The 27,442-nt window shown below is 40.1% G+C and overlaps 1 protein-coding gene across 1 annotated transcript in view; it reads left to right on the forward strand.

The window, feature by feature from the left end:
- The window catches only part of fgfrl1a (fibroblast growth factor receptor like 1a), a 70,759-nt gene extending 47,252 nt beyond the window's left edge, over positions 1–23,507 (forward strand). The window contains exons 4-8 of the mRNA XM_034140731.1: positions 13,015–13,092; positions 17,685–17,987; positions 20,365–20,537; positions 20,635–20,815; positions 21,608–23,507. Of these exons, the coding sequence (XP_033996622.1) occupies positions 13,015–13,092; positions 17,685–17,987; positions 20,365–20,537; positions 20,635–20,815; positions 21,608–22,035 (1,163 nt within the window). The 3' untranslated portion in view covers positions 22,036–23,507. The remainder of the gene's footprint in view (positions 1–13,014; positions 13,093–17,684; positions 17,988–20,364; positions 20,538–20,634; positions 20,816–21,607) is intronic.
- The last annotated feature ends 3,935 nt before the right edge of the window (positions 23,508–27,442 follow it).

Consider the following 27,442-nt stretch of genomic DNA (forward strand, 5'->3'; position numbering starts at 1 on the left):
TTACAAATGTCTACAATTAAGTTTATAGACCCTAAAAAGTTAAACTATTCAGAATGTTATGAAAAACTAGAGACAAAATTGTCATAATTTTGTGTAAGAGAACCAATGATTTTCTCTTATTTCCTAAATCTTGCAGACTAGTTACTGTTTGTGTGCTTCAGCCATCAGGTAAAGTAAGCCTTTCAGAAAACCTTAGCGGCAACAAGATTTTCTTCAAACATTTTTGTCTTTTTCGTTTTGAGTGCTCACATAAAAATAAGTGCAGACAAACACTTGGTGTTGTTGAGCGTGTAAACAGATGTTTTGAGTCAGTCATTTATTCATATTTTTATTTAATACTGAAGATTTGCTGAATACAGTGACCACAGGATTACAATCTGCCTCATAATGCAAAATACATTGATGAGCGAATCGTTTAACTATTCTGTAGGGAACACTGTTTATTGCACACCTGGTACACAGGTGCGTAGGAAAAATGAAGTCATGCAAAATAAATTAATGAACTCCTGCACACTGTCAGCACTTGGTGTGTGGAAAATAACGGTTCTGACCTTTATCTCATTCATACATACCTTAAGATTCCTTGCTTTAGGTAACTGTGACTTTATATTTAATCTGCGTAACCTATGTTTAGTGTACGTTGACACACTCTGTTTCCACTCCTGTGATCTCAGAGCCCCCTGTGAGCAGCGGACATGAAGTAATTCACTAATTCCACTGAATCATTTCTGTCCTTGACTGGATCTCCTCCGTCATGATAATCTGCGGGGGTGCAGGTTCAAGGCTTTAGGCTGCAGCTGCATGTCCGTCAGATTCCAAGGCGTCCATATCGTCTCCATTTTAGGAGAAATCTCAGTCTGTGTTCCACGCTTGACCCTGGTGCTCCATCAACGAAGTGTGAACAGTGATGTAAAACAGCTACGTGAATAAGCACACACTGCACACGCATGGAATAATGCAAACACACACATATGGAAAGAAGAGAAGAAAGACCAGACAAAAAGAAAGACAGAGGAGAAGTTTACTTTATTCCGTGGCTTATACAAACTAAATGAACTTATCCAGATGCAGACACAAACACATGCGCGTTATATTAACACACACAGAACACAGAAAACTTGATCCTTAACTGTATGTTTTCAGAACCCATAAACCTCATCACTGTGTGACGTTTATGAGCGAGTGTGTGGAACCACTTGTGCCTGTGTGTTATTTCATCGCTCTGTTGATATTTTACGCTCTGACACAGTCCATGCTCGGCGTTAGTGGAGGCCGGGTTGCTTCGTGTATTTTCTCACTGTTGGTTTTCGCAACATTTTTCATGTCATAACCAAACCCAGGCCTTGCTGCTAACCTAAACCTGACCGCCAAGGGTAAATGGCCCGTGCCTGGCCGCAGCGTCTGAAAATATACCAGCGCTAAATCTAGGAGTAACTCTGCTGGAAAATGGATCTGGATTTCTAAATGCCTCATAAAAATGCGGCATGTTAATCACATATTGTGTATTTGGATAATATCAGATGGAGATTGAATGGGGCACGATTTGTGCTTTGTCAGCTGGAAGCCACACAGTTGAACTCTCTTCCTTCCCCTCACTGCTAGATCGAGGCAGCAAAAAAGACTCTCTGAAATTCCTGGAGTCCTAATCAGAATATAATGTGATACTTTATTGATCTCTAGTGGAAAATATCCTTCCTTTTGCCTCCTTGCAGGGAGGTCAGGGGCCAGGGTCAGCAGTATGAAGGCATGAGGATTTAGTTTCTTACTCAAGGATACCTGAAGTAAAATACAGCCTGAAACACTTTCACAGAGTAAAGAAAGTAGAGAAATTGGGCGATATACAATATGTTTCTGGTGCATTTTCTTTTCTATAGTGCTAAAAAAAAATATCCTGTGGATACCTGGCCAGATGTAGACATTTGATGTTTCCAGCAGCTTCAGTGGAGATTGATTTCTCAAAATCTGTTAGCCATCTAAAAGCAGAAATGTTTGTCTTTTCCTATTTAGACTATTTCAGTCTCTACTGCCCTCACTGTGCAAAGTTATACAGCAAGCTAAACAACGCTTCCAGTAAAGGTTGAATCTGGAGTTGGCGTAGTTTTGAAAACTGAGAAAATAGTTCTGGATACAAAACAAAACAAATGAAATTATAGTGATTAAGATTTTGAAATATATGAGCTACTGTAAACAAGAGTTAGACCAAAGGTATCTACATCCTTCTAATTGTTGTTGAATGGAGTACTGTACAAACAAATTATAAAATAAAGAATTTCTTCTTGCTTTCATGAGGTATACCTTTTTTTAAGTGTGCAATGCAGACCACAAATCACTGTATGAATAGTGCCAGTTTGCTCCCTGTCCGTATAGGAGTATGAACAAACCTTCAATCTCTAGCCAGAAATATCCATCTAATGCATTGCAGTCACCATAAATGTAAAGTTTGTAGAGAGGTTTATGGACAGCATTAAGTGAGTGTCGTTTCCACTTTTTTTCAACGACTTGACAAATGTTAACCACAAAAGTTTATTCTGCCGTTCACCTCGAGTCACCGTGGACCAGAGCACTAATGATGCCACGTAGAATATGAATTACCATCGAGAAGGACGTGAGAGAGCAGTACACTTTGATACAGCTGTACAGAGGATCATAAAAGTTTCAGTGCAGAGGGTCTGGAACTATTTTCCGCCTGTAGGGGTGGTAAGTTTTACTTCCTGGAACAGGATTTTATTGCTAGCAGTTTTAGCCAAAACTCTGCTCCCCTGGCTTAAATGAGTTACCTGGAAGCGTTAGCTTATCGGGGATTTTGTCAAGAGGAACTGGGAACTTTTGTGGGATTTGCTGTTCTCAATGGCCTTAATTCTCCTGCCTGACTATCATCTGAAGCCAATTGTACTTTCAAGGGGAAAAAAAACAGTTACATTGTTGAGGCCACCAGATGTTTGAAGTGAGATCACGTTCATATTTACTACTTTCACCATAAAACCGACAAGGACAGTGCGTGCTTGTGGTTTGTAGCTTCCTGATTGAACACATTAAAGTCGCCTCCTGTCCATCTCCAGCTAAACTATAAGGTAGACACAGAGAAAGCTGACTAAATATGAATAAATATGCTGACATAACCTGTTACGCAAGTTATTTCCTGGAGGGAAAAAGACTTCACTATATACAGACAGACAGAAGGAGACAATTTGATTGAGGTGAAGACATTTCTTAAAGATTGGAACAAAAAGCAGCGCCTTGGTAGCAAAGTGCTAACAGCGAATGACATCCTTGAGACATTTGGTACATGTCAAGAATGCAATAAATATGACACAATTGAAAGTAAAATAGTGTGTACAACATTATTGATAATCCTTTTGTCCCAATCTAGTCTGGAATATAAAGATATTTTTTGTCCAATAGACATCATTATTTCCATGAGCGGAGAAACTAAAAAGTTGAATATGTGCATCATCTGGCTTTGTGGCACACAATCGAAACTAAGCTTTGAAGAAAGCCGCTCAAGAGAATTTTTGGTGAGCACATTGTGAGTGGTTTGATGGATCAATGCAGGAATCGGTGCAATCTGTCACCCTCATCTTGTATGATGGGAACCGTGCTCAATAGATTTGAGTTCTCTTGTATGTTTAAACTCAAAACATCTTGACTGAGTGACTGACAGCTGCACATACAGACCCAGACATGCTGCTGCCTTGTTGTGGGATGCGGCCAAGGCCATAGTGAAGCTAACATGCATGACACAAACCAAATACACACACAAACACACATTAGGTTAACCCGAGAGAGGAAAACAGCACCTCTGCATCTTTAAAGTATGACGCTACATTATTATTTCCTCTAAATGCGTGTATGTTTGAGTGGAAACAGCTTTTATCATGACCATACAGTCACCCTCCTCCCTCATGCAACCACTCATACCTCTCTCACACACACACACACACACACACACACACACACACACACACACACACACACACACACACACACACACACACACACACACACAAACACAGGTGGCTGTAATTAGTCTGTTGAGCCCATTCATGGCACAAGATCAAACTGCGGCTTCAGGAAATACAGATCTCTGCTTAGAGTTAGACACACACACACTTAAACACACACACATAACTACATATTTATGCACCTTCACTATTTATTAGGGCCCAAGCATCGAGGGCTGGAGCACCTATTAAAATTCTCATATTCTTTTATCAGTATTATCCTTTTCATTAAAATATTGTCCTTTTTCTCTGTATAACGTGATGCTGGCTTACAAAAGGTTTCCCCTTAAACTGTTTTTGTTTAGTCTGCGACTAAAACTGAGCTCTGTTTGACTTCAGAGACTCACACACTCAGTGTTTACTTCTTCTGCATGAACACAGATGGAGAAGGTGGAGATTAGGGGATTATTGGGCGGATAAGGCTGAAATGTTCAACATCTCCAATCTGATGTAAGAATGCACACGGCTGGTGTTTGCTGCAGCGGTAAGCAGAACTTACTGGGCACGAGGTTATAAAAGCAGTGATAATACTGCCGGAGGAAAAGCTTTAGAGTGGAGAGATTTTCATATTGATGACCAGGCATGTTCCTATGTTTGCCACCCTTTTCACTTTGTTTTCAGATACAACTGGAAGTGTTTAAAGGCAAAAATAATGGATCTTACTCAGGTTTTTACTCCTTTGAAAGTTCAAACGTTGGTTGGAAACCTTTCTTTCCATTTTATTGTGCTGCTTTTGTACTTTTTTGCACCTGCAACTAACTGAAAGTGGATGTGAATGTCATCCACCATTTTTACATTGGTATTACCATGTGACCAGTATGTCTATAAAAAACATAATAAAACGGTTGCTTTGCGTGTCGTTGGAGCTATACCAGAAGAGCAACCACAAACTGTCTCCATCCAGCTGTTGGTGAAGTCATGTCCTTTATTTAAAAACCTAAAAATAAAGACATCTCTGTTCAGTTTATCTACTATGTGTTTTGTATTAACTTAATTTACTTTTAATAGTTGTAGGTAATCATCTGGATATATTAGACTTTGTCGAAGATGTTGTGGTTTTGGTCTATCGTCTGGTTAACAAAGGCAACTTGCTGATGTTAGTCAATGGGTCAAAGGAGAAATACTTTGACTTGACAGACTTCCATTCACCATTGTCAGCAATCCAAAGCATGTTTCCGTGTCCAACTAAGCTGCGGTGTGCTATGACTTCAAACCTTTAATACTTCTTGTGCAATCCTTCTTCTGCTGTCGGGGCTTGGAGCAAACTCTGGTTTTGTCTGACCAGCAGGAAGCTACACAATTACTCTCACTGCAACCTAATTCAATTGTGACTTAAACATTGCACAATCTATTCCACTGACAAAAGAATAGAGACTGATATGAATCGATGAGGAAATCCTTTTTGGATCCAGTGGCTTTGGAAAAACAGGAACTGGCAACTCGGAAGTTGAAAGATTCATGTCAAGTGCACTTCTGATCAAAATTGTGAGCCATAGTTACAGATGTATCTTTAAAAACCTTCTTAAAAGGCACATTTTAGGCATTTAAGTGGTTATTGTGCATTAACCATTATTACATAATACAATATAAATGTTCAATATACACAATATGTCACTAATGATTATTTTTAAATAACCTAGCAACAGTGGGATCCATGTAGCTAAACACATATACAAACACATACACACACACATACACAGGCATGCATCCTGAGCCTCTTTAAACCTACTTTCCCTCTAAAATGCTTGCCAGTTAAAAAAGCCTTTGTTCATCAACCACAGAATCCCTTTATAAAACAGTTTTTGTGTAGATGTGAGTGTGTCCATGTTAGTAGGTCTTTGTGTGCACGATTGGCTCACACACATAGGTTTGCACCAAAAGGTCAAAAAGCTGGAAGCAATTCCCGGCCGAGTGTTGACGTGTGTTGATCATATTTCAGAGAGTGCGAGCCCAGAATGGCACGACGTGTAATCGCATTTGTAAATAGCATCGTAAAGTTGCACTCGTAAAAAGTTTCGTTGTTGTCTTGGCCCGCTCCGAAGGGGTCCAAGGGAAGGAGGGGAGGGGGGTGTGTGTGTGTGTGTGTTTGTGTGTTTGTATGATGCTGAGGCGTAATGAAATCAAATGTTGGAGCAACATTTCAGATCAAAAGATGTTTACCTCACGAGGATTCTTTTCAATTATTTCTGCATGTGCGATTTAATGAACATTGGGAAATGTCATCACCTCCCACACACGTCACTATTGTGATTACCGCTTACTAAAGACTATACACACACTCGAGCTGTTAATCTGTCATGTAAGCCAGTGCTGTCGCTTTAAGAGAGTAGCCGTTAACTGTGGTGTACGATTGTCTGTTCTGCGGTTACAGTTCATAAATCTCTCTCTGCACTGTCGACTTTTTCTTCCTCCAGCTCTCGTCTTTTCATCTCTCTCCCGTCGCCTCTTGACCTCCTCTCAGAGTCAGTCAGTTCCCGTCTCGTTCTCCGTCGCAGCCTCGTTCGATGTCTCTCTCTCATGCTGTTAATGGAGGACTGTGTAGCAGCCGACTTCTAATCATTTCCATAAGGATACAAGCCCCTCCGCTAGCGAGAGTGTAAATCACAGTGACGTGTGTGTGTGTGTGTGTGTGTGTGTGTGTGTGTGTGTGTGTGTGTGTGTGTGTGTGTGTGTGTGTGTGTGTGTGTGTGTGTGTGTGTGTGTGTGTGTGTGTGTGTGTGTGTGTGTGTGTGTGTGTGTGTGTGTGTGTGTGTGTGTGTGTGTGTGTGTGTGTGTGTGTGTGTGTGTGTGTGTGTGTGTGTGTAGTAAACGTGTGCAGACGTGAATGCTCGTGAGCTATAACACACATCCCTCTACTTTGAGATTATGGCGGCTTTAAGGCCTGGAGACTTTTATTTTCTGCTGTGGATCATGTGACAGAAAAATGTGTGTATGAGTTTTCTCGGTTTCTTGATTTTTTTGTAAATCGCTTATTTAAAAAAAAAGTTACAATCAAAATAATAAAAGAGTTAGTTACAACTATGATGGATTTATATAATAATAATAATAATATATATTTTCATAATGCTGAGATCCAAAAAGACTAAAAACACCAAACATTGTGCCTTAATTCAAATGAATGTATGCATTTTAATGATTAGTTAATTACTTAGTCAAAGAATTGTGTTGAAAGTGCTGATCACATATTCTGATGTCGACAGGCTGTTTGTTTGTTTGTTTGAATCAGCAGTCCAAAACCTAAAGATATTCAATATACAGGACAGGTATTTGATACAGAGAGAAGAGGCTACATTTGGGTAATGTTGCTTAATAAATTGTTTGTGTGGAGGATTACATGAGCTGCTGACTACATCTGAAACACGACTCCTGCAAACGTTTCCAGAACACGAACATAACAAGATGTTTTAACAACATCTACGGTATTACATTTTGGATCGAGAGCCAAAGCTTGTTCATCCAACCGTTTTATTTCAATAGCACTGTGTTATGTTGCAATTTGCGGCAACGTAATTGAAATAAAATATTCTGAAATGAGCCTGTTGGAAAGTAAAGTATGTTTGGAACATGGGCTCTAATGCAGAATGTGTCTCAGACAAATAGAGGGACAGATCTTTTTCTGAACCCACAACCCCCCCGCCAGTGTAGAAGATGTTAAATATCTTGTTTTATTCCAACAGCAGTAATAATGGGCTTATAAAATAAGATACATGTGGTTTCATTGTTTCCAGAGTATTTTAACTGAGTTATAATGACAGTGTGTGTTTCAGTAGGGGGTCAGATCACTGACAGGCCAACCGACTGCTGAAGGACGGATAAGTCTGTTCGGCTGCTTAGTAGACGAGTCTGAAGGCGGGTAGATATATTAAAGAATAGGTTTCTAAGGTTCATTTGTCTGACACCAAAATATAACATTTACCATGTTATCCTGCAGCCCAGGCTCTCCTGAAATAGTAATCCCAGAACCGCTGTGGTAAACCAACCAGAGTCCATTTTGTAAACACATAATGAGTTCCTCTGACTTCTTGGTGCTGAATTTCTTGCCCATGACGTTTCAGTTTTAAAGTTGGAGATACTCGATCTTGTATGGCTAGCACTGCTTAAAATAAACAGATGTTGTTGTTGTTACCTCACTTATTGCGGACCAAACTGAACAATCTTCAAACTGCTGTTTCCCGTGTCAAGAATTAACATCTAGTGCACAATACCTTGATTGAACATACAGTACCTGATTCAAGCAGTAGATCAGGTTAAAAGTAGAGCCAAGTTACATCCATGTAAAGATAAATGTTTTGTATTTTTGATTAGCAGCATTCAGTCGCGTTAAACTTCAACTTTTGTCAAAACTGCAATATTTAAAGCAAGCTGAAGCAAAAATAAATTATCTTCTAGAGTTATGTAGAGCTTGTGGTAGCTCCTGTCTGAATTATGAAGTGAGACATTGAAGTGTGATGCATGCTGTGTCTGAGTGAAGCCTGAATGTGACCGTGGTCAGTTTTTAGGACTAGCGGTGGTTTTCTGGGTTTGTCAGCATCAGGCTGCTTTTGGCCCTGATGCTGCAACAACCAGCCTTCACACACGGGTTATCCACTTATCCAGTGTCTCTATATTAAAACCTGGAAGGACATGACCCTTTAGGTAAACACTGGCCCCCTGGACACATTCACACACACAGACACACACTCTTAAACACACACACACTCACATACTGGACTGTCAGTACTCATATTCCTGAGCGTGCTCATTTCCAATTGCTGCCTTTTCTCTACAGACCTGAATGTAAATACAAGAAGGGGTTAAACAAACACATACACTCACTAAGGGGTACCCCGCCAGTGAATGTGTGAAATGTAGCACACTGTTGAACCATTTACCCCCCTGAAGATGAAAAGAGACAGGAATGAAAAGAAACAAAGAAGAAAAGAGGCAGAAAATGAAATAGAAAGAACAGGAATGAGGTGAAAAAGTGAAGGTTGAAATAGGAGGAATGAAGAAAGTAAAACAAGGAATAACAAAATAAGTATATGGCAAATATGTTTGCAAAATTGAGAGTAAAGTCTGTGTACGGTAATGAAAATATATATCACAGAAATTACAGTTGCTCTCTTTACGGTCAATGTTTGGGGTCAACTCTGGACCTTTTAGAGTATATATCTGCCTTTGTCTTGCTTATGCAACTTGCCTTCACATATGCATGTGTGTATTTGGCAAGGTAATTGGGTGTGTGTGTATTAGTTGTAATCACCAGCCAAAGTATCTGGCCCAACATTAGAAGGTGGAACAAGATCAGAAGAAAACATTTTGTTTATTAAAAGCAGCTGAAGCAGGGAGGGGATATGTTTTCTTCTCTGTGTGGGTTCATTTTTAAACAGTCAGAAATGAGGTCTACACACCTACCAAAAAAACTGCAAACAGAAAACAAGAGGTTATCAAAGTCATCCCACTGACAATGGACAGTTTTTCAGTGGTTGCATAAAGAATGGAATATACAAATAATGAAAATATAGTATATAGTACCTTCTAGCTTCTATTTTACCTTTAATAAAACCTGCATCTCTTAGTTTGCGGGCAGCAAGACCGATTTGACAACGCCCCCTTAGCCGTGATACATGTATAATCATAATTACTGTACAATTTGACGGTACTTTACTTGAGTATTTCCATTTCCTTCAACTTTATACTTCTTCTCCACTGCAATTCAGAAACACATATTGTACTTTTCGTAGCTTTAGTTAATTTGAAGATTCACATTAAGGATTTAAATTATCATAAACAAAACATAATGATGTACATTACATTACATGTTACTTGTTAGACGCTTTTATCCAAAGCGACTTACATACTCAGTACTGTGGACAATCCCCACAGGAGCAATTTGGGGTGAAGTGTCTTGCCCAGGGACACAACGACATGCTGACTGCTGTGGGGTTTGAACCTGTGACCCCCAGATTCCAACTCCAAGGCTTTATCCACTGCGCCACACACCTATGTATTATTATAGGTTAAGATAATCGTTATTGATCATTTCACAAAATGTACAAGCTACCCGGCAGTATATATACTAAAAAAACACAAGCTGTATCTTAAACAGCTTCGATAGTAACCTGATGAAAACATCATCAATTCATAATGCACCAATATCTATAATCCAATAACATACTGCATGCAAATGGACCATTGTGGAAAAGAGTACTTTTAGTTTGGATATTGGTGAAGTAAAAGTATTATTTTCTGCTCATTTATTTAATGCTAAATACGATGTACTTTGACTAAGGTAACATTTTGAATGCACAACTTATAGACTATGTCTACACTGCTACCTTTATGTGAGTAATTGATCTTTCTGAATATAATCAGAACATATCAAATCACATTGTGGGCTATTGCACCAGTATATATTCTATTAAGTAGTGTTCAAGAGTATGATGTTAGTTATGGTTAACACTATAGTTATAAAGATGATACTTATTCAGTTTGCTCTGTGAACATCTTTAGAGGAAAGCTTCTTCAGGTCTTGAGTGACACTGGAGTCAGAGTAGGGCTGCACGATATCACAATGTCAGTTTTTTCCATTATCGTGCAGCCCTAAGTCAGAGTCATGGTTTTCTGTTACCTCTCAGGTTCTGATTATCCTCTGCATCAGTATACCAGTACACAGCTGCTACACATATATATGTTTTGAATTTTGGAAATATTTCGATACTTTTGATGTATGGCTGCAGTTTATGGACAGTGAAAGCGGTCCACCCCCCGTCTGAGTGCATCTGTAGGGGGTCGGTCTGCAAAAAGAGGTTTACAGGCTCGCTCCACGCCTGGGGGAGGGTCCGCTAGCTGCTCAGAGCGCTAGAGCATGTTCCCTCTTCACATCAGACCCCCGCGCCGCTCGTCTTCAAACGCGCTGCCCTTTCTCAGAACACGCCGTGCATGTGGCGGGAGGGAGAGATAAAGGGGGAGTCTGGGGGGGGGGGTACAACAAGAATACCCCCATCTCAAGTTACCACTTAGTTAAATAAAGGCGGATTGCACATACACGCACAGACACACCCATTCAGGAATTCATATCATACACTCACACAAAGACACACTCATGCTGCCTGCCTGCTATTAATGCCAGCCTCCAGGATGCAGGTCATGCCTCGTATTTGCATTACGAAAGCGACTCCACCATCCAAACAGTGATGCTTTTAAGTCATTTGGCGCTGCATTCAACACTCTGAGCTTGCAGGTGGATTTTTAAATCCACGCACTTATCCGTACCGAAATGAGCAATAAACATATCCATTTAAAATCACACACTCTCACGAATTTCCCTGCAGGTGGTCCGAGGCTTTTTAGTCCTTTTCTTTCCATAACGACCAACAGGTTTTGGTTGAAATTTCAGGTTCAAGTTAACTGCACACACATCCCCTTACATATTTGGACAGACCTGATATTGCACTGTATCAGTACCCCCCTCTCTGTTTTAAAGGGCCCCTCGCATACATTGGACCCATCTTGAAGCGGTTCCAAGTGTGAAGGTTCAGACAGATGTTTGTATCTTTTTGATAATCAATGTGGGAAGACCTGCTGAGGGACGTAAACCAATACACCAGCGTGAGAGCCAAAGCAATATGATACCGTGGAGTGTGAGAACGGCACATACAGTATGAAGGTATTCAAGAAGGAATTCACTCTATGGATCAAACCATTTCTTTGTAAAAGCAAGTTTGGGGAGAAAGAAATCCTAATTTCAAATGTTTAGGGCACAAATGATCATGCTTCCTAAATGCCATGAGTCAGGAATTAGTCATTTTAGGTTAAAGTAGAGGCAAGTAAAGGGACTTGTAGCAATAATTTCACAGCTTTCATCACCAGTGAGTGACAACATGTCGCTGGCACAGTCAGAGCAGAGGACAGACATATCACGTAATTTGTCATTTGGTTTTCTGGTTTGACAAGAAATGTGAAGCGGCTGAGCAATTTCAAATGCGTGGTGGGGTGATGAGGGCCAAGTGCTGTGTGGAAAGTACACTTTGAAAGACAGAAATTGCTTCTTGCCTTTGATTTGAAACACTTCAGTGTCACCTTACAGCCAGATTTTACCTTCTACACAGTCTGCTTTTCTAAATGTACTTTTACTGTTGCCGACTATTAACATTGAAAATACAATATTTTCAGATGTTTAAAGTATCAACAGTGATGCTTCTGCCCTCCACCTCCCCACCTTGTAACAATGTGCATCCAATTTGTGAGGGCAATGTATCACTGATAACTTGAATTTATGTTGGACAGCCATGCGACCCCATGCTGAAACAGCTGCATCTTATAAAAAGACCTGTCAGATACTGATAGAAGACAGAGAAAAAACCCTCCTAAATAATCCATCCTAACTCCCATACACTTGTGAGACTTTATGTATTCTTATAAAACATTTGTAGTAGACCTAGCTGAGCTTTGGTGCAAATGATTAATCTTTATTTTTACTTTAAATGATGCAACTAGTGGATTTAAAAAGAATGGTCTTACAACCAAAAGTACAGATTTACAATATGTATTTGTCTCATTCATAGAGTTTACTACATCGTGTCTCATTGTACTGTATACACTATTACACATGATTGGGCCTACAACTAACCCATTTTTTTTAATATAAACCATTATCCAGAATGGATTATTCATATATTAGCCTCACTTTTGATTCATTGTTTGCTCTACAAAAGAGTGAAAATCCCAGTTTCTCAAGTTGAAGGGGATGTCTTTAAATGGCTTGTTTTGTAAGTCTAAAATCCACACATATTTGGTTGAATATGATACTAGACAGAGAAAAGAAAAAACAACTCCATATTTGAGAAGCTGACAACAAAATGTTCTGTTGTTTTTACATGAAACATTACTTTTATAACAGTAAATCCTTAATGGAAAAGTTGGCATTCATTTTATGTGGATTAACTCATGTATTAGTTGATGAATTGTTGCAGCTCTACTATTCAAAGGTTGCTCATTTCCTAACGATGCTCATCTTTCTCTCCGTCACCAGATGACTCCAGTTCCAGAGGTGGAGCGGTGGAGGCCAATGGCGACCCTGAACACGCCCCGGAGCTGGCTGGAAAACTGGGTAACCGCTCACATCTCAACTCATCACTACTCCTATAACAAACATTTCAGAAAATGAGAAGTGAGGCTAGAAGTGACACTTTAGATAGCTGAGGGAGTGTGTAACGTTTAAAAAGTACAGGAGCAGATTGTGCAATAAACACCTTGCACACTGTCGGAGGGCCACACACAGACTCACAAACACACACACATCAGGGTGGCTGTTTGCTCTGATAATTGACTCTGACAGAGTGGAGGACAGTCTATTTGTGTGAGGTGTGATTCGGTGGGACACATTCCTTCCCCCCGGTCTCCCTGCCATGTAATTTAACCCTTTGCTTTTGTTATCCTTTTATACAACTCTTCTTCCCTGTCTCCCGCTCTTTCTCTCCCTCTTTCGGTCATAAACATCCGCTCACACTCACAATTAAAAGTCAACAAACATTTATTCTATTTGTTTTTCCACACACATTCTTTCTTTATCTTTTTTCCACTCTGTGCTCACACACGATCAAATGTAAACACTCAGGACTATTGCAGAGGCTGCTTCAAACTGACCAGAGCACAGCCCCCTTATTTAATAGTAATGTGAACACTGCAACCGCTGTTAACCTTGCCATGGTTGGGACAGAAGATACAATGATTGCCTCCCTGATAACGTCAGTGAGTGTTTCAAGGACTTTAAACACATTTATCTGTTACGCAAACTATACTTCCTGGATCATATTTCATTGATGAATAAAGGGATGAATCTTGAACTATGCGTGTAAATTCAACTCTGTTTTGACTAAATAGTTTGTCATTTTGAAAAATAGAGGGTCAGATAATGAGATGAATACGTCTGTGAGATCGTGGAGTACGGAGATAGAGATAGAAGGCAGTTAGCATAGCTTAGCATAACAAATAGGAACTAGGGAGAAGCTAGATTGGCGCTGTCCAAAGTAATACAAAAAAACTGCTTTCATGCAGCTTTTCATACTCTCCTAATCAAATTCCATGAACAGAAATGTGAAAAGTTTGTGGATTAAAAGAAAGTAATGTTCCACATTTTGTAGCGTTTCAGGTGGTTACAAACTCATACAAAAATACTTGCTGTTGTTAGGGTTAGGGTTAGAACTCCTTAAAATGTGTATAGCTTAAACAAACAACCTCTAATAACTATTGTCAAGGATTGTTGTAGACAGGCTAGCTTCACAGACATGAAAGTGGTATCATTCATCTAACTCTCAGCAAAAACAAGTCCAAATCCTGACCTAAACGTTCACCTTAAACCTTGAAATCCAAAAGATCCCAAATCAAGATATAACAAAATGACATCAGTTAGCTTGAATCTGAAATGGAAATCACTAGCTGCTCTCTCTCTCTCTCTCTCTCATCTCTCTCTCTCTCTCTCTCTCTCTCTCTCTCTCTCTCTCTCTCTCTGCGTCTGACACACTCTGTGATCAAAGGCGGTGAGTCGGGGGGTCGGCAGTATTTCTACACTGTGAAGTGTGGCGTTGAAGCGGCCCCAGAGACCCAGAACAAGCTGCCCTCTCCCCACTCTGCCTCTCACCCTCTCCCCTCTCCCCTCACTCTGTTTTTCTTTCTTTCTACCTCTTCGTGTGCCCTCTCTTACCTTTGCTTTTATATCGTTTTAACTCCAACCCGCTCTCTTTGTTCTCGTTTTCCTTCTGCTGTCACTCCAGTTGTATTCGTCTTTAGCAATCTGTCAGTGCTAACCTTCATTTGAACTTCTATCTATCTCTTTCCATCTGTTCTCTCCTTCACTTCTCTCCTTGACTTGGTTCAGCTCAGATCATATAAATCAGTTCATTTCACTTGCTATATTTCGTTCATTCTCTCTCACTTTGGTTCAGCTGTTGCTTTGGCTCCTCTCTGTTCTTCTCAATTATTTCCAGCCTAAGCCAGAGCAGTTGAATTGTAGGACATTACTAAAACGTTAAACTATTAATCATTGCCTTCTATTTATCCTCCTCTCTCTGAGGGTCTATTGACTCAGACCGGTCACAGTTCAGCTGCAGTCCAGTAGCTTTCCTCAGAGTCGAGGTGGGGGGGCGTATGTTTCTCCTGTCATCCTGCCCAGCTTCCCGCCAACAGCAGACGACTGTATTCCTCTGAGAAATGCAGCCGTAGTGAAATCTACAAACCCGTCACATAACTCTCCCCCTTTGTTTGTTTACTCAGAGCTAGGATAATAACTGCATCCAAAGAGAGAGGCGCAACAGCAGCAGTTTCAGGGTGATTTACCGCCCGGTTGATGGCTATCTGCTGTGGCTAGAACATGAGGGCTGTAAAATCAAGCGCTCCTGTGAATGATTTCCTCTCCTCCCTCCCTACTGGATAGTTATTTTTTCTTTGATCTGCTTTCACTGCTCACCGATTGTTGTGTTTTTACAAAGAGGGATATTTGTGTATGAATAGATACTAATATATTGCATTTGTTTCAGCAGCATCAGGTTATCGGGCAAGGCACATGATTAAAAATAACATAAAAACAGTAAATATATACGTATCAACTTTAGGAAGATATACACATTATAAATAAGTTAGAATATACTATACAAAATCCAACTTACTACAGGTAAAATATACACAAAGGATACCATACTCATTAGTAAGATGAATTTGTTAAAATCGTGCAGGGTTATTGAAGGTTAAACAAAACAGGAACTTGAATTAGGCAGTTCTCTAGTAGCCAGAGGTGAGGTGATGAAGAGGGTAGATAAAAGAGAATAAAAGATACATAGAACAGATGGGTTTCTGTTTGGTTTGCACCTTAAATAGGAATATGTTTGTTTGAATGGCCGGATTGGGTTAAGTCATGTAACTGTGCGGAAGGATGTGGATGTTTGAAGAGGTGTAAAGGGTTAACTTGCCATTTTATGTTTTGTAAGAAAGGATTTGCATGAATGAACGGATGTTTGCTGTGTTCGCTGTCTGGCTTTTTACGACCTGTGCAAAGATGTGCATTCATGACTGGATGTTTACAGAGATGTTACAGAGCGGTCCAGACGTTCTTTACGACGGGGACTCATGGATGCATGATTTCAGGCCAAATATGTGGCTTTCTTTAAGAGCAGCAGCGGTGTGCAACCCTGGGGCCAGAGGTGCAGGATCAGTGGAAAATGTGTGTGTGTGTGTGTCAGCCAGAAGAGGAAGTGATTCAAACATTTTTCTTAAACAAACAATTAGGTTTATTACCTCAAATTAGGTTTGTATATACCAGGAGGCACGCTGCCATATGTTGTTACTGCACAACATGCAGTTCTTGGCACGGCCTGCAGCGATGACCTCACCATGTCTGACCCCCCTCACCACCTCTTTAGTGTTTTCTAAAGTCACTCTATCTCTGACTGAGACCATTCAATTTGCCCCATTTTTCACGTTCGCTAAGTTTGTCAAAACAGGTGAATAGGTTGTAAGAGGGACGTCTTTTTCGGTATGAATGTACTTGTGGGTAAATGCAGATAGTTATCATCTCCTAACTAAGAAATGGATTTCATGGTGCAAAGAAGAAGGACCACAGCAGAGTATTCCTTGGTAGAGAATGCAATTAATATCACACTAGCTCTGTGATTCTGGAGAGTTTTTCAAACCACCAGATTACTCTTCAGAGAATACACAGTACTTCATCCTGGCATTTGTTCTTCTTTTCTTATTAAAAAGATATATTAATAAACTGTGAATTATGTCTCGTTTAAGAGCAAAGTTGGTATTTTTGTTGCAGCCGCTGACCACTACATTTCCAAATATGCAGAAGAATGGAGAAGGTTAGCTGTAGGTAGGGCTGCTCAATTAATCATATTTTAATCGCAATTACGATTTTGGCTTGCATCGATTATGAAAACAACATAATCGAAATAAAACGATTATTATTATTTATTTTATTTTATTTATTTTTATTTTTATTGGTTTTTCAGTTGAATTATACTTAAAGTTCAGGGTAATCAACTGTTAAAAACATACTGTTCAATTTTATTTTTTTCAATAAATGGATGTTTTCAAAGTAAATGGATAATCGTTTTTAATAATAAATCGTGATATAAATTATTGACCCAAATAATCGAGATTATGATTTTTGCCATAATCGAGCAGCCCTAGCTGTAGGGCGTTAAAAAAAACATATTTCAAAGAATATTATATTCCCAAAAGAAAACAATGAAACAACAACAAAACTACAAAATGCATTTTTGTATTCTTTAATAGCAAAATGGTTGCTTCTCTGTAAATGATGAGCTACAGAAACATTCAGAAGAACTGCATTCGTGAGCTTCAAGTGACATGTCTTTGATCGCTCTTTACGTCTCATAAAAGTCTCTCTGATGAGTTCAACCGTCTTTCCCAATCTGTCGTTTTGAAGAACAGAACACTGCTTGTAAAGATAAAACTGCTCCGTAAACCACTAATAACTTCTTCTGTTTTCCCCTTTACATTTCCCCATCTGAGTCTGACTGAGTGTGAGAAAAATAGTGTTTTTTGTCTCTTTACTTGAGGTGAAAGTTTTATACAGAGTAGTGTTAGGTTTCGAGTCCATATTCTCAAGGCAGCAAAAAGCATTCAAATGTTATCTCCAATACTAGATCACAGTTTTAACCCCTTTCTCTCTACTCGCAGTGCGTCCACGTTTCACACAGCCGTCAAAGATGAGGAAGCGGGTCATCGCTCGTCCTGTGGGCAGCTCAGTGCGTCTGAAGTGCGCAGCGAGCGGGAACCCTCGCCCCGACATCGTGTGGCTGAAGGACAGCCAGCCACTGGTGGACGAGGACGCTGCAGCAGGAGGAGCAGGAGGGGAAGGGAAGAAGAAGAAGTGGACTCTGAGTCTGAAGAACCTGATGCCCAAGCACAGCGGGAAGTACACCTGCCACGTGTCCAACAAGGCAGGAGAGATCAACGCCACCTACAAAGTGGAAGTCATACGTGAGTCACCTTTAAACTAGATGCTTAACCTTAAAGATAAATAGTAGTGAGGGCAGTAGTTGACCGTGTACTTCACTATTTGCACTTAATGCACCTTAAAAGATCTTGAAGAGACATAATAACATTAACATGTGCCTCTTAAATGCTTAGGCTATGTAACATATGGCTGCATGTGGTATATTCCTGTCATGACACATCAGAGAACACATTTTTGTGAATGTGGTCCTGGAATATGATACAACAGCAGGAATGTGTCTCACCCAAACAATAACATCCATCGTTTATTGTTTGACTGACAGCCCTGTCTGACTAAATAATAAGGGTGTTTTCCGTTCTGACTCACAATACCGGGATTGTGTAGAATTTATAAGCTATCATAAAAATACTATAATTAAGTATTCAACTATTTTAATGATTTGCTGTCAAAGAGACTGATGCCAATGATCAGGCGTATTCTGCTTGGAAAGTACCTGAAGACATCTTGTTTTAAGAGCGAAAAGGACGGTTAGTTATCAGCATATACATTTTGTAAAGGGCCTGTTCAACCCAACATGAAACATACATATCTTTCCTGTGTTCCTGTACAAAATGTTGCCAACAAGTGACAAGTAAGTATGATAGTAAGATATCTCTGACACAAAATCTAACTCATCCAAAACAATCTTGTTTGATAATGTCCACATTTTAATTGCAATGCATTTAAATAATGGAATGTAGGTCTTTTAGGTTTTATGATTGGTTGCAACTAGCTAGCTAATGATTTGTACCAAGTATCAGAGTTTAAAATAGTTTTGAAAAGCCTTCAGAGGCATTTATTGATCGGCACCAGGCTTGTCAGCAAACACCAGCGGAGTGAGAGAGGAATGCTCTGAGGATTCGGAGCGGACAGAGAGCCAGCTGCAGTTTCAGTCTGAGGCCGCTCCGGTTTTACTGTTGAGAGCAGAATGTGTGCTGTGATGATTTGTGAGTGTTTTCTGATGTATTAGGTTGTGTTGGAGGGCGGCATAAGCTGTTTTGACGCTGGATGATTTAATGTGAAGTTGTTTGGTAGAGTTGAATTGGTGTGTGTGTGTGTGTGTGTGTGTGTGTGTGTGTGTGTGTGTGTGTGTGTGTGTGTGTGTGTGTGTGTGTGTGTGTGTGTGTGTGTGTGTGTGTGTGTGTGTGTGTGGTGTGTGTGTGTGTGTGTGTGTGTGTGTGTGTGTCTGCGTGTGTGTGTTACTGAATGTGACCAGCTCCTCTCTCTTTACTTGCCACATCTGTTGACCATTAAAGTACAGCTGTAGTCTTTCCTGAAAGACACCACACATGTGCACACACACACACACACACACACACACACACACACACACACACACACACACACACACACACACACACACACACACACACACACACACACACACACATGAACAGAAAGGGAGTAAATCAACCGCTGCTTGCTAATGTCAAATGTGACATTTTCTCCATCAGTGGAGATTCACTCGGCCGTCAGTCATTCACAGCTGTTAGAAAGAAAACTTTCAAAAAGGGAGTCCAGCACAGAAAAACTGTAAATCTCCCATAAAAAAACATATATAATCCCTAAGTAGAGATAGTAGATAAACTATGTGAGGTACATAATTCATAGATAATTTATCTTGTGGGTTTGCACCTGCCTGAGAGAGCATTCTTCAGCTCTTGAAGCTGAAACAATTACAACGAGATATATTAAATGAATATTACCCTCCATACACCATTCAGCATTCCTCCTGTCCACATGTGAGTCGCGCCCTGTGGTTAGCATGTTTGGTTATTTGCATTTCATTGTAGGTATCCAGTTCACCAGATGTCTTGAGGAAATGCTGTGACTATATTCACACTTATAAAGTTAAAATATTTAAAGTTAGAGCACCTTGAGCTTATAAAAAACATGTGTAACACTACTGCAATGTAGTGTAATGTGATAACTCTAGGTAAAAAAAATACACCTGCAACTTCATTTTTCCGGTTACGTTCTAGTGTGATCGTATTAACAGATAGTAGAAAAGAGACTTTTGAATATCTGTGGCAGGTGTGTTTACTCTGCTGTATAAACTGAGAAAGAGCTGGAGATAAGGGTGTGTTTGTGTATCTTCAACAGACAGGGAGGATGTGGTGATCAATTCATCAGTTACTGTTCAGATAATGCTGCAAATCATATAATATTCTCTCGGGTTTGTTAGTTTTATTTACTCCAATCATTTGATGAACTATAAATGTGGCTTTACCAAACTCTGCTTTTCCCCTGATTTTTATTGAAAATGAATTAGACAAGGTTACAAAATCCATAAGCAATTCTTCTGTACAATTAAAATAGATTTTTATCTTAGTTTTTGTTTCTGTGTTTTTCCTTCTTCAGAACGTACCAACTCTAAACCCATTCTGACTGGCACTCACCCCGTCAACACCACCGTGGACTACGGAGGAACGGCCTCCTTCCAGTGTAAAGTCCGCAGCGACGTCAAGCCTGTCATTCAGTGGCTGAAAAGAGTCGAACCCGGTGACGAGAACAAATTCAACTCCACCATCGAGGTACAAATACACACACTGCTACATGTAATCCTTATTCTCTGAGGCAGATGAACTGAATGGATCGATAAACGTGTACTTCGCATGATGCTTTCCAAAGGTTGGAGACCACCGCTTCGTGGTCCTGCCCACAGGGGAGGTGTGGTCCCGCCCTGACGGGTCGTACCTCAACAAGCTGCTGATCGCCAGAGCCAAGGAGGAGGACGCCGGCATGTACATCTGCCTGGGAGCCAACACCATGGGCTACAGCTTCAGGAGCGCCTACCTCACCGTGCTGCCAGGTCAGAGAGAGATCAAGGATGCAAACTACATCACGTACTTTATTTTTCTTTTAATATGTACTGCAGCTGCCCCAATAAAGTATGTGCTGTGGCATGCAGTATGCACAGACTTGGGACATAAGTTGTAACATTGCACCTTGAACTTTATCCCTGTGGAAACAATTGTGAGTCAGAGTAGCCTGGAAAAGCATGCTGGCCTGACATACGATGTACTGGGAGATACTAAATTGTCTTCTACCATACAAAATAGTATGTTATTAAAGGTATTGGGACGCACCGTGACATGCACATGAAGAGTTGTATGTGATTATTATTGCTGTGGTTTAAAATACTAGAGAGGAAGTTACTTGACCAGCAGATTTGATTAGAGAAAGTTAATATAAAAGTTGTTTTGCTGCTCTTCATAGTGACCAGTTACATGAAAAAGAGACACTATTGACAGTCTTCAGAGGTTGTTAGCTTAACATGCCATTGCCATCGTGCTGCACAATAGTTAGCCACGTGCTTCTGGTTGTTGCGCAGTGCGTATTTAAAGAACAATGACTTCTTATCAGTGTACAGGCTTTCGGACAAATGAGCTTATGGTCAGACTAGAATTTGTATTTCTTTTTGGTCAAGCCACCATACAACAGAGCAATCTCATGCAGCTACTTCACCTCAGAAAACAGCAAAGCATACACCTCTTCTTATTATAAAATCACCTGATGATAACATGCTAGCTCAGATCAGCTAACTGCATGTTCTTCAAACCACTCATATTTACTGTTGTTCATTTCCTCTTCTCCTTTGCAGATCTGAAGCCCCAAAACAACGCTGTCCCCACAGCATCTTCCCCGAGCCTCCCCTGGCCCGTCATTATTGGAATCCCAGCCGGTGTCGCCTTCATCTTAGGCACCGCCCTCCTCTGGTTCTGCCAATCCAAACGTACCTGCTCTTCTTCTTCCTCTTCATCCTCCTCTGCTCTTCCCACCGCCCAGCGTCTTCCGGCCCCTAATCGAGACCGAGCCTGTCCTGCGGTAACTCCTCAACCGGCCAATGGGGATAAAGATTGTCTTTCATACGAGGACTACATCGCCCACCAGCAGCTGCTCGTCGCTCAGGGAGGCACTGGATTGGCCCCCAAGGTCTATCCGAAGATCTACACGGATATACACACACACACACATTCACACGTGGACGGGAAAGTGCACCAGCACCAGCACATCCACTACCAGTGTTAGCACGCTCTCACACCAGCTCTCACACGGACATGTCCCTGAGCATGCAGACTCCTTCGGTCCAGACTCACTGCTGGAAAGCCACATGCAGGACACCATGAGGACTTTTATACAGAAACATGGAGTCACGCAACTCTTCCCCATCATGCTGCAGCCATGTTAATGTGTACACAGACTTTTAACAGACACAAACAATGAAGAATGTAAAGAAAGAAGACAAATATCCTTATTTTTTAAGAAATCCAGTGTAATGTATGAAAGAAAAATCCCAAAACATGTTTATCAAAGCTTATTTTGAAATAATCTTTTTTGCTGTAGATTTATATAACTTCCTTTTTTGCTTTATTTGAAGCAACTTCAAGGTTTTTGTTAGTATTGGACACAACCACAACCTCCTCAGTAACAGCAGAAATAGCTCGCCTACATCTACTAATGTATATAGTGGAATATGGCATTTAGCATGGTTCCTCATCCTGGGTAATATATAAAGAACAATATAGCATGTGCCTAATGTAATAGCTTCATTTAAGAGTATATCATCTGGCATCAGCCGAACTGAGCCATAAAAACCTCCACCTGTATCCACACCTTCTGCAGGATGAAAGCCGCTCTCCTTAGTTGAGATACGTTTAACCTTTATAGCAAACAGTACAAAAAAAGATCATCAACAATGCCTTGGTGTAAAACGTGCCTTCAAACAATTGTTTCCAGATTTCGTGGATAGCTGTCGGATCATTGGATATGTCACAGAGTCTCCTTAATCTGTTGTGAGATTTAGATGGCTTTAAAAAGAGGAACTTCATCCAAAAGTGCCTCACAATAAGATCTCAAGTATAATGGATCAGGGTTGCATGTGCACTCTTCAATAGTGCCTTCTTCTCACCTGTAAAGCCCTCTTTCACCCTGTTTGCTCTATTTTGCTCATTTAAGAGGCTCAAAAAGGTAAATGAGATGCTGCTTTAAACTGAAACCAATATAGATAACCCAAAATATTGAGCCATATGTGCTGCTTAAATTCATGTTGATTACTTTAGCAGAACCCGCCAACATACATAAACTGCTTTTAATCCTGTATTATTGCAATTAATCAGAATAACTCCTCGGTGCATTTTAAAATATGTCCAGGATATATATTTTTTTACAATTTTCATGCCTGCAGATTTGCTACTAAACTAAAATAATTAAATTATGAGATCCAAAATGTGTTTAAAATGTTTTAACAGGTTGGTTTTGAAGCAGTTTTATAACCATTTAGTCTCATGTAATTGCCATTTGAAAGCCCCACACTGCCATGATGCTCCTCCACATGTGTTTTCATTCATGTTGGCTGAACCTCCTTCTGTTTTGTGCATTTGATGAATATGTTCCTCCCTCTCTCAGGTGCTTTGTTGCACCACATTGGCTGGGAAAACGTAAGCCCTCATCATACTCATTAATAAGTTGAGTTTGTTTGCTCCTCCATGGCTTCCTCCTGAGCAGAGGTCTAATCAGCCAGGTTGATTGGAAACACCTGTGCGGAGCCGCTAACGAGGGGTCACCTGCAGCAGCTGCTACGAGTCAAGCTAATTAGGACTCTATATAAGTGATCCCTGGATTAGATGTTTTCAAAGCCAATGTGAGCTCTAGTTGGAGAGAGTGGATTTAAATGTAAAGTCATATTTGTAGGTGATTAGACCCCCATGGAGCATGACGAGAAACATATAAGTGATCCACAAAACCCAAAGGATTTTAAAACGGCCTATCAAAATCATCTTCAAAACTACAGAACAGTATTAGAGTATTGTTTTTTACAGTACCAAAGCCATGAGACATATTTCTTGTTGGAGGTGTTCTAGAGACATACTGTTTCCCACCCTCTCTTGTAAAGTGGTTATTCATGTATTTGACATTTTACTCTCATTTTATCGCTACATTTGTACCTTCACTGCTTCTGTTAGGTGACTTAAGTCTCATTGGAAACCAGCACCAAAAATCTGAGTTTCTCTCTCTCTCTCTCTCTCTCTCTCTCATCGCTCTCGTCTCTCTCTCTCTCTCCTCTCTCTCTCTACTCAGTCTCTCTCTCTCTCTCTCTCTCATCTCTCTCTCTCTCTCTCTATCTCTCTCTCAGGTCTCCATCTTATCGTTCCTGTGTGTTCTCAAGAATCTGACCACTATATTATAAAAAAATGAAAAACTAAGATCAGCTGTTTCCCATTACAGTTCTCTCTGAAAGGCGCACATGCCACATACGGATCAAACAGTGGGGTGACTCTGTCCAGAGATGTTTAAACATTTTTTTCAAATCTCAAATCTCAAATATGAAAGAAACTGTATGCTTGTCATGTAGTTGATTGAACAAGGTGGATTTTCTCTCTGCAGATGATAAGGATGAAATAAATCAGGTAGGACTTCACAAGAGTGTGTTTGAACAACCATGTGAAGTGATATATTGAAATCACCTGGTGACTTTAGTTACACATGTGGTCGTTCTTAAGCATGTATTTTGCACATAAATCTTTAAACTCAAATGGGAATATGTACAAATATATACATATGGATACATCATGTATGCCCATTCTTTATAATACTCATTGGTATGATATCTTTGTCCTGAAAAGCTCAGAATCAAACTCTAAGCCAGGCCTTTAGTCTCTTATATGCCAATTTTAAATCCCTTTTGTTTTCTCATAAACCTGTGAAGTCCTTTGTTTCAACTTTAAAGAAAGTCTAGCCTACACCTAGCCTATATTCAGATAACCTCTGTGATGTTATCTTTCTTGTTCATCCCTCCAGTACAATGCCCTCACGTTAGAAATTGCAAGTTATTATCAGTACATCAGAACAGCAAAGAGTAAGCATGCAGTCTATCTAAATGATTTTCCTCACTAGCTAAATATTTCCCTCTGGCATCTTCTTCTTGTTTTCCTATTTGTTCTGGTTTGAAACATCTGTTGACAAAGTCACACCACACAGCTGTGAGTGTGCTCTTTGATGTATAACTTTCTGTTGGATGAGCTGGACATTTTCCACAATCATTGCTGTGTTCTTCTGTGAAAACTGTTGTCCAATCAGTTCCCTTTGTTTCACTAATAATTTCACATGTTAAAGTTGTATTGTGTCAAAGCTGATGGACTGCCACAGACTGTGTATATGTGCACTTACCACTAGCATGTACATGGAATGACATTAGTATTGAAATGATCGTTACTGTTAGATAGCTTAGTACGAATACTGTACTTTGAACCATAAAATAGTTCTAGCAACATATTGGCCAACCTAAACATTGTAAATTGTCTCAAGATTCAAAAGTTTGTAATTTATTTAGTTGTTTTCATATAATCGGGCATTATACTGCATGAGTGGAATTTGTGTTATAGTAGTTATGTAAGCTATGTAGCAAATACCATGTTCATGTCATTGTAAAATATGTATTTATATGTGCTGACGGATTATACGAAATGTTATCGATAATCTTTGTATCGACAATCTTGTACAGACTCTTCTCATTTAGGTTACATTTTCGTTTTCTCTCATTGTAATCAGTGTAAAGGTGCCATTAAAAAACGTAAATCTATGTGCATGTACCTGTTTTTCTTCAAGATCGCATCTTATCCAAACAAGATGGTGCATTTTTACAGTATCTGTGGGACGAGATAATAATCTCTGAGTATCTATCAATCAATGGTCTGCCACAGAGAGAGATTCCAGTGCAGAACAATACCTCACAGTGCAGCGTGGGACCGTCTTAGTGAATGTCCTCGAAATAGTTGCAGCTTTTCAATTGTGAGAGCTGCAGCCCGCTTTTCATCTGTCAGCGAGTGCGTCTGCAGGGCTGACAGATGGACGCAGTGCGTGCAGACGGAAGGTGTGAGGCTCAATCTCTCTCTCTCTCTCTCTCTCTCTCTCTCTCTCTCTCTCTCTGACTCATTTAGGGGAAGAAAACACTGCTGAAAGGATGGGGCACTGCGAGAGGGCGGAGGTGCCAGCAGGGCAGAACATGGGAACAGAATAATAGGATAATAAAAAAGCTTACTGGGTGTTCTTCAGATTTTCAGCAACATGTATTATGCTAAAATGTTGCAGTGCATTTTTAGAGACTGTTGGACTGTGAAAAAATCGTACATTTGATATATTTGAAATACAGTGCCACTTTTGATTTGATCTCGGCAACAGGCATTTATCATCTGAGATATCCTTACTTTTGACTTACCAGATTTGTATTTACTTTTTAGCCACTTGGGGGCAGCAGAACCAGCTTAAACAAAAGACTAATAACATATTATTACGTTATAAATTTGAAGAGGCTTTTTACAGATCCAGCCCAACAAAATAAGCGTTAATTACGATGTATGTTTCTGAGTTAAGATTCATTCCCCGCTGACCTCAGTCTCTCCTGAAGGAAATATAAGAATCTTTAGCTGCTAAATGCTCCTCTATGGTCACCAACTAGATCACTTTACCTATCTGTGCTGAAAGACCCTAAAATGGCTGAAGGGAACTGCAGAGTCAGTTAAACAAATGATGCGGATTCATCACTACAAGCAAAACCTTTCACTTTACACAAAGCCGTGTGATCTATTGTTAATATGAAATATTGAAGAGCACCTATCCCTCCAACTGTTGCTGCTAAAGCTGCCCACTCAGATCTTCCTCTGTTTATTCCAAGGAAGTAAGTGTAGGTGTGGCAAGGAACATAAAGCACATCACTTCCTGTGGAGCAGTGGATTTTAGAAGGTAAAGACCTACCAGTCACCATGTGTTCACAAACTGGCTTTAAGTCCAGTTAGTTAAAGTGGACCTATCATGCTATATTTGAATAATATAGTGTAGGACCATACCTATATAAGGCATATTTATACTTTTTTTTTTCAAAATACCAAACAGATCATGCATTTTAGCCATGCCTCATTTTGCTCAATTTGAAAAATGTTAGCTCTGTTTTTGCAAGGGTTGATTCTGTGAGCAACAGCACCATCTAGAGGCCTGGCATATGTACTACAACGTCTACAGCGCTTTCGAACGGCAATGCCGTGGTTGTCTCCTCCTGATTGGTGGAGTTGGCCCAATAGCCGTAGCGCCACCGTCCTGACGTCAGGACAGTGTTCAAATCTGGATCAGTTTTTATCAGATCCGTTGCAGCCCCTTTTTTAGAGATTTGGGTATGGAGGAAAATAGAGAGGGTTGTGTTTTCTGACACTTGGTGAGTTCCCTGGAACACCGGGGACACATATTCATGTATAAAAGACGTACAAAAGTGCATTTTGCATGATAGGTCCCCTTTAAGTTATTGCAATGTTCTGTAATTGGTGCAGCAGGTAGCTACTGTAACACATATTATTTATGTAGCAATGCCATTATTCATTTTGTATTTAATATATTTTTGGACATCACTTTTCGCAACTAACAAGTTACAGATTAAGCAAAAAAAAAG

Source organism: Trematomus bernacchii, unplaced genomic scaffold, assembly GCF_902827165.1.
Source record: "Trematomus bernacchii unplaced genomic scaffold, fTreBer1.1, whole genome shotgun sequence".
NCBI lineage: Eukaryota > Metazoa > Chordata > Actinopteri > Perciformes > Nototheniidae > Trematomus > Trematomus bernacchii.